This window comes from Equus asinus, chromosome 21 (genome assembly GCF_041296235.1).
Source record: "Equus asinus isolate D_3611 breed Donkey chromosome 21, EquAss-T2T_v2, whole genome shotgun sequence".
Lineage (NCBI taxonomy): Eukaryota > Metazoa > Chordata > Mammalia > Perissodactyla > Equidae > Equus > Equus asinus.
The window spans coordinates 42,704,786-42,713,671 of NC_091810.1; the positions used below are offsets into that span (position 1 = coordinate 42,704,786).

Consider the following 8,886-nt stretch of genomic DNA (forward strand, 5'->3'; position numbering starts at 1 on the left):
CTTCCTGAGTTTTGCGAACCATTCAAGCATTCCTGAACCTGAGGAGAGGGTCGTGGGAACCCTAGATTTGGTCGGAAGTACAGGTGGCAACCCAGGACTTGCGACAGGTGTCTGAAGCGGGGGCAGTCTTGTGAGACTGAGCCCTTAACCTGTGGAGTCTGTGCTAACTCCAGGTAGTTAACGTGAGAATTGACTTGCATCACAGGACACCCAGTTGGTGTCTGCAGAGAACTGGAGAATTCCTTGGTGTGGAAAACCCATACACATTTTGTGTCAGAAGTTTTGTGAGTAAAAACAGCTCAAATTATCTTATCACTCCCAGCTTAAAACCCTACCCTGGCTTCCCTTTGCGCTTGAACTCCTTACCATGGTCTTTATAAAGGCCACCCATTATCCAGCCAGGCCTGGCCTTCCAAACAGGGAAGTGAGTGAATATATGAGAAAACATTTTCCCCACATTTGTAAAGAAACTCTTTCTTACCTTTTATTTTCATCTACTCATCCGTATATAAGATGGTACTATGTAAGTCCATATGAAGTCACCTCAAGTGGAAGAAAAATATTGGAATGTATTTGTTAATAAAGAAGAAAGTGGAGACTAGAGTTGCCTCAGCATGTGCTGTAGCATCCTTGCAACTTGCACCCCTCAGGCACTAATCTGTGGGGGAAAGGGTCTCAGCGAGGCCTCCCTCCATCTCCTAGCTTACCTGGCTCACCTATTTACCTTTTCCATTCTTATCACCAGTTAACATATGAGATAATTTACTTATAATTATTGTTTGATGCCTGTCTTCCCCCCCAACCCCACCTGCACCTCTGTGAGGGCAAGGATCCTATTCTGTTTTTTCTGGTAAAGAGTAGTTGCTCAACCAATTGTGGAATGAATGGATGAATGAATAAATGTCTCAGGGAGAGAAAGGAATTTGGGAAGGTCCTGAATTCTCTCTCTTCTTCCAAGTCTTCCCAGATTGTCACCCCCATCTTTGCACAATCTACATCCCAGGATGCTATGGGCAAAACTTCCATGAAGTATAAATGTTTACTAGTTTATTCCTTCTCAGCATGGCTTCACTTGTCTATGTATAAACCCATCCTTCTGCATGCCTGTTGATGTTTTATATGTGAAACTTTTATTCACTCTAGAGCTTGCTTGAGGAGGAATTTAGCTTAATATTTGTGACATCACGATAGGACAAAATCTGATGAAGTTGAGCTCCATCCTGTAGAGGCTATTTCCTCTATGAGCTCAAACTACTTTTCCTCTTCCCTGAAGAAAAGTCTTGTAGTTGTTTAAATGAGGATAAAGCTGAGCACTTAAATTTTTCATCAAGAAGGTACCAGAAGAAGAAAAGCAGCAGAGTACGAGAACTAAAAGCATCACTCCTTTTTGAGGGAGTGGCCACTTTAAAATCTTCCCAGTTAGCAGCTATATTTCTCTTTTAATTTCAAGTTTTCTTATGAAATTAAAACATTCTGTTCTTTTATTTTTCACAAACCTTACTGTCTTCATGAAAACCCCCCAGTCCCTCAAATGATCAACAGAGGGAAATTTTTCTTTAAAAATACAGTAAACTCTGTTCTTTTCTTTGAAACACCGTGGTGGGGAGAAAAGGTCTTTCCTTTAGTTTGAAGAGTCATGCTTTTAAATTGCTTGGAGGTGGTTACATATGCATCTTCATATAAGCTTGTATCCCTTTCATTTAAAAGAAAAGATGAAAGAAGGGAATTAGCTCATTAATTATTTAAAATACTTGGTGCAACTGTTCCTTATGAATTAATCCAGCACTTGGAAGACAATTACACTCAGTGTTAATAACATTGCCAACCCTTTCCAGGAGGCTGCACTCCAAATACTATTGTGTTTTCCCTGACAACATTTACTATGACATATGCATATGAAAAACAGGCATTTTCATCAGAATTACTGTAATAGCATTAAGAGATTATTATTTTTTTCCAATTTCCATGGAAGAAAATTCACTTAAATTAGATTATTTATTCCTTGACTGCTCTTCTATCTTGCCTGTATGTTTAGGTAACTGGAGTCCATGAAAGTATAAACTTCAGAATGAAAAGCATGATTTTATACATTAATGATTTCAAATAAAAGAGGAGTGCTCGTTTGTGCATCGCTTCTTTCGAGAAAGTTAAGTCTGTGTTCTGCTCGGGAGAGATAACACTTTTTGTCCCTGTAGGTGGCCCCCCTGGTGTAGCCATTAGTTGCTAATTACTTGCAAACAAATAAACAATTAACTTCTCAAGCTGCTGGCTGGGCGAGTGTTCATTGACATGCTAAAACTTTCTAAGACAGGATTTTAATTAGTGACGTTCTAAATCCAGCCCCCTTGTCAGCGGAGCCCTAAGGTGAACTGCAGGAAGATCCCAGCCCTGTACACGGGGGGCAGAGTCAGCCAAGAGGCACGGAGTGGCCAGAGCTGTTGCTCTGTGCAGACCACTCGAGGATGACTCCCAGCCTTCAGGAAGGTGCCCGGCTTGGGGAAAGCAAACCCTCGCCCTGCTCCTTTTCGATTGAGAGCATCTTAGGACTGGACCAGAAGAAAGACTGTGGTCCATCAATGAAACCCCACAGGCCCTGGGTAGACACCTGCGGCTCTTCAGGTAGGTCACAACTTAATTTTTTAAACTCTATTATTTCATTTACATTGTTTAATTTGGCCTTTATTTCATACTACATAGAATTAGAGAGAAACTGCAGTTTCACCCAATTATGAAACTGAAGTAGCTAAGGCTTTTAAGGCCTCCAGCTGAGACCTATGGGAGATGACAAGAATATCAGCCTTAGATCCAAGTGGGTATACAGTTCTTTCACAGGAAATGCCAAGAACCCACATTTACTTCAGAAGATCTCTGTTTATTTGACACATCGGATATTCTAAGTCTTTTTTCACTGAAAAATAAATGACATTCAGAGACCAAAATGTTCTCTATCACCAAGGCAAGATCTTCGTTTTTGTTTGCTTTTTGGTTTTTGGTTGACGAGAGGTCAGTTCTCTTGTGAAACCCAGAAGAATTCCACTAGGAAAATTAAAGACAAGTTCTTGAAATTACTTCTTGTAGAATTTTGTGGAATATAGGATTGGACATCTAAGATAGGGCTTATTTTTCTGTTTTTAGGGAAAGATGTTAACCTATGTCTGCACGTCGCAAGCCTTCCTAATGGGATCTCATTCCCTTGTACTGTGGATCACCCAGCACCAGAAAAAAGAGTTTTGAAACATGAAAATTACTTTTCAGCCTCAGAAAGACAGTCTTTGAAAAGAGAGTTGAGTTGGTATAGAGGCCGAAGACCAAGAACCGCTTTTACTCAAAACCAGGTGGGAAGTTTTTTCAACCAATAATGATCTTACAAAGGCTTTAACTGACGCCCTGTTGAGCAAAATCCCGTTCACTTTGGGATCTCAGTTTAGAAGGCTTATTAATGAAACAATAGACTGTATCTTTTTTAACAGTTTCTGGATAGTCATTTTACAAAAGGCATTTGGATTAATTGCCCAAGATTTAAGTGCAATTATTTTACTATGCAAATTAAAGTCCATTTTATGATGACACACCAAATATCAACATTTTAAATAACTTTTTCCTTATTGTTAGATTGAAGTGTTGGAAAATGTTTTTAGAGTAAACTGCTATCCTGGCATTGATATCAGAGAAGACTTAGCTCAAAAATTGAATCTAGAGGAAGACAGAATCCAGGTAATTTTCAAATTTAGTTGTTACTCATGATGATTGAAATGTTAAGAATAATAAAATAATGTTTCTGAGATCTATTTTATTTTTCCTTAATTTTAGATCTGGTTCCAAAATCGGCGTGCAAAGCTGAAAAGGTCTCATAGAGAATCTCAGTTTCTAATGGCGAAAAAAAATTTCCACACGAATCTCCTGGAATAGACAGAAAACTAAGCATGTGAGATTATCTTCCCATTGCAGAACGTGAAGAATCAATGGAAATACCAAGTGTTAAAAATGTGATCTTTTCTTTTCTGCATTTAATCTGAATAATGTCTTTTTTTTTCCCGAAAAAATGTTGTAAATAGTTATTACTACACTATGGTACCTATTCTATTTGGGCACTTTTAATTACAATAAAAGCTTTTCCTATATATTTTGATAAGCATTTTCAGAAAAAGCCAGTTATTTTTAAGTGAGCAGATTTAACCTAATTAAGTAGTTTGCTAAAATAGGTAAACTCATGACTAAATGACTCCACAAACTGGATTCCATTTACAAAATAATTCAAGTAAAATAATCTGAAGAATGGCACAAATGTGTGATTTGTTTCAGTTAGTTTCCTTCAAGTGCATTTTGAAACATGATTATGCTTCAATAGATTATAGAATATGATTTAGTCATGAATCTTTAGTTTCTCTTGCTTTCTGGCAAAAAGCAGTGAGAATTTCTCATCATGTGTATCCATACAAATCCTTATGGCATCCCAGTTTCAAGGTGTTTTTTTAAGCAAAGTCATTATGCCAAAGTAGAGATATAAAAGCATCAATTGTCATATTCCTACCATTGTTATTGCATTGCACAAAAGAATTGAGTTGCAAATAAATGCAAATTTTAAAATGTTTTTCTAGTTCATTTAATGTTGTGCTTTACTTTCATTCATTAAAGTAATAATGATCATCTGCCTTTTATCTATTTCCAGTTAGTAATTTCCAGTCAACTGTGTATTTTGTTACAGTACTATGTTGACTGAGAAGGTAGGATAACTGACATGTCTTTTGTGTGTGCTGTGACATGGTTGCCGGAAATAATCAGGGCACTTTCTGGGACAAAAACTATGTACTTTGCATTTGCCATTTTACCTGTCACTTAAAGATGGGAGTAGGATAAGATGCCTCACAAGAAGGAGTCCTACCATTGGAAGGATATTTGTTTTCCGGTTATTTAATGAAAGGCCAAAGTGAGTGTTTTTGAAATGTTAGCTTGAGGACTCTGACTTTGTCTCCTGGAAGACGTATTTCACCTTTGCCCATTTAATTGAATTCTGCCTGGCTTCCCTCTTCTTTTTTTCCTATTCTTCTGTCCTTCTTTTCTCTCCCAGTGATGACCAGAGTAGAAGGTCTTGTTAAATTATTGAATCTACACCCACTATGTACGTTTTATTTCTTCCTCTTTTTTTTTTTGTTGCATGAGAAAGATTACAGGGAATTTACATGTTAGTACTAAGGAAAAGTAGCATAACTCAGATTTTGGAGATTTTTAAAATCATTTGCTGAGAGCACATTTTGGATAGAGAGCTCTGTGTCCCAACAACTGGCCAGCAATGTTCTGTGCTTATTCTGTTCCATTATTGCTGAGATGAAGAGGGAAGAGGAAAAGAGGGACAGCAAGGGCAGTAACTGGAAGACCAGAGATGTTAAATGTTTTCCAAGGAAGTCTCTACTGTCAGGACCACTTTTTCCAATATGAAGAGTGCTTTCATTAATATAAAGTTTGACGTACTATTTATAAAATAGTGAAAATTTATCCACCAGGAGCTTTCTTTGCTCTTCATTAGATTCCCCTGAAATTATATTAAGTTGGAGGACTGGAAGTCACCAGGAGTGGGTTAGAGGGGAAACTGTCATGTGATGGGTAAGCTTTTTCAAACAGCTTTTTATTTTAATCCCGAAGTCCACACATACATATATACTTGAATTGTTTACAGTATGTAAACATATATATTTATTGTTATTGCGGCTATTTTTTTAAATGTCATCACACTTGACATTCTGTGTATCCTTCCAACATCTTGCCATGTCGGACATATAGCTCTGTCTCCTTCTTAATGCTTACTTAGTTTAGGATAAGATTTCAAGTCCTGTACATAACGAATTATTCCACAATATTAATATTAATATTTAAGTATTTTTGAAGTAGTACCTTTCACAAATTGAGATTTTTCAAAGAATAATCATAGTTAACCTAGAATTTGTCTAAAATTAGACCTAACCCCCAAATCTCTGAGATGTATGAGGATTTTGTATAAAGTTATATTTAGGAAAAAAATGAAATAGTATCACAAACATTGATCAACAACTAGTAATGTACTTAATATTTTTTTAAATTATAAAAAGTGATCACACCTACAAAAAGTCTGGTAAGGAAAGAACATAGTAATTCTAGAATATCATTATCTCAGTGTTTTCCAGTGACAATTTAATATAACTGATTTACATGGTTCTAAAATTCAATTTTGTCTATAATTGAGATAAGTTGTATTTATAACCAAGGTTATATATTTATAACTGAGATAATTTATAATAGAAATAATGCATTTATAACTGAAACAACATTTAGAAGTAAGAAAGAAATTAAATAATACTAGTATTTGTAATATTAAAGAAATAACTGAGAATGTAATATGTACATCTTTTTATATTTTCAGATACTAATAACAATATCATTAAATGTTGTGAAGTGAGTCCATAATATATAAGAATATTCAAGAAGCAAGATGATATACAAAATCACTAGTGTATTTCCCCTAAAATCATTTCCAAAAACCGAAAAGATAAAGGCTGATCTTATTAAAGGAAATAATGAGTCAGTAACTTTTTTTTTTAGCAATTACAACTGTTAGTAATTTGGAGAGAATATATGAATATTCAGGGAAAACACTGGACTTTAACTTTGAGGCAAAATCAACTGAGATGAAGATGGAAACGAAAAACCAAGATGAAATTATCTTTCTCTGAAAACACACAGGCTCTAATCCACAGCTTATCTCTGCTCCCGGTAATTCCAAGCCTTTGTCTCCATTAATGCCCAGGACAAAGTGAACAGTAGTAACAAATCAAACTAATGCGGTCAGGCTAATACCTGGAGCGTCTCTATTATCTGATGACTGCCTAAATAAGGTTATTTGGTCTCCCATAATGGCATTTGTCTCTTGTGAAGCCAGCCAAACAAAGCCCATCACTAAAGAGTGCTGGTGGAAATAATGGCTGTGTGTGCTGGTGGTCACCTTTTGAGTTAATCAGGGTTAATAGCTGCTTTCACTCCTTGCGTCTTATCACACATCATGAGAGTGGCATAAATCCCCCATTACCGAGCCCAACACACAGCATCATCTGGACCTTGTGCTTACTTGTAAAGGCAGGGAGCTGTGTCCTAGTCCATTTACTCGATATGGAACCCAAATCAAAGTATGACAAACGGTGACTGGCTATCTCCATTTTACTGAGCCCCATAGGACCAAAGACCCCTCCACATGCCTTTGGCTAAATTTAATGCTCAGTTTGTCTGTCTCCTGCTGGGGCACCAGCCCTCAGCAGCTGAACAACCAAGGCAGCTCTTGGTGACTCCCACCACCCATATCCCATTAGACTCACCACTTCCCATTTTCTTATTCCCACTCTTTTCCTTTTTCCCTGCTGACACCTTGGCAAGCTTGTTGATGTCAACAGGCATTATTGAGTCCCATAAATGAATCTCCAGCTGAAAAAAGTTTATTGCTTACCTTCTGTCTAGTAAAGAGTTACCAACATTTAGGAACTTCTGTGTTCTCTTCCTCCAGGCCTCCCAGGATGGCCTAGGGGGCCATCTCCTTTATTTAGCATTTTATGACCAGGTGATTTCAGTGAAATAAATGATACCATAGTTTATGTCCTATTTATCACATCATAAGCTTGCAAAGAGTCATGCATCTGTTATATCTAGTGTTGGACAAGAAATTGCATAACAATGTGTCCTTTTTATAAGGCACAACTCCTATTCGGTGGATATTTATGGATTTGTTTTGAGCCACCAACGCTGCTCTTTCTTGATCTCTTTAGTTCAATCCTGTCAGTCAATCAAAAAGTACTCATTTGAGGCAGCCTAGCAATGGAGTCAAGAGATGCAGCAATGGAGACTTGTCATGCCAGTTCAAAACCCAGTAGCTATTTGACTTTGGGCCAGCTAATCTCTTTGAGCCTTAGTTTTCTTATCTTTAAAATGCGGATAATACTGGGACTTATTTCATAGAATTGTTGGGGGAATTGAGTGAGTTAATGGATAAGGCTTAGATTAATGCCTGGCGCATATAAAATACTTGGTAAACGTTAGCTCTTATTGTAGTAATGTGGCTAGAGATGATGTGCTAGGGAGTATAGAAGAAGTAAAGGAAGGTGTCTGGAACAGTGTTTTCATGTCTGGAACAACGTGGCACGGTTGGGTTCTCAATCAACAGTCATAGAACAAATGAAAACAGTTCTTGGTCTCTAGGAGCTCACCATATGATGGAGAGAAAAGACTATTCAACATTTATTCAACAAATATTCATTCAGTGTCTGCCATGAGCCAGTCACTATGTGAGGCCCTGGGGATGGATGGTGAACAAGTCAAACAAGGTCTCTGCTGTTTTGGGACTTACTATACCCAGTGCTTCACACAGCCATGGCAAATAGCTGGCCCACAATAGGTGGTGAATGAGTGAATGAAACAGGAAGAAAATAACATAGGGAAGTATATAATTAAGGACTAAATTAATGTGTGTAGATCCTCAGGACTACTGTAGGCTATAGGCGGGGAGGGCTCAGAGAGATAGGTAAAGACCAACTCTCAATTTGTTGCCTCCACATGGATGGGTCTGGGAAAAGGCTAAAGCTGAATGTGGGCAGGAGTTGGGTGTTGGTGGATGAATGCTCCAGGTGAGGGAACAATATGTGAGAAGACTCGGAAGATGGACAGCTAGAACAGCGGCCTCCCCAGGGTGGCAGATGCCTGTTGGCAGGGCCAGCTTCATGGGCATGCAACCCCAGCAATTACACAGGCACTGTGCTCAGAAGGGTCTGCACATGGTTTAAAGCTCTACTGTTGCCATTTTGAAATTCTTAGTAATTTTTGACCAAGGGGCCCCACATTTTCATTTTTCACTGAGCACCCAAAATTATGTAG

The 8,886-nt window shown here is 37.8% G+C and overlaps 1 protein-coding gene across 1 annotated transcript; it reads left to right on the forward strand.

The window, feature by feature from the left end:
• Positions 1-2,393: 2,393 nt before the first annotated feature.
• On the forward strand, positions 2,394-4,591 carry HESX1 (HESX homeobox 1). The gene is made up of 4 exons (XM_014868653.3): positions 2,394-2,619; positions 3,136-3,335; positions 3,613-3,714; positions 3,811-4,591. Exons 1-4 carry the CDS (start codon positions 2,463-2,465, stop codon positions 3,907-3,909), a joined length of 558 nt encoding a protein of 185 aa, XP_014724139.1. The 5' UTR covers positions 2,394-2,462; the 3' UTR covers positions 3,910-4,591.
• The last annotated feature ends 4,295 nt before the right edge of the window (positions 4,592-8,886 follow it).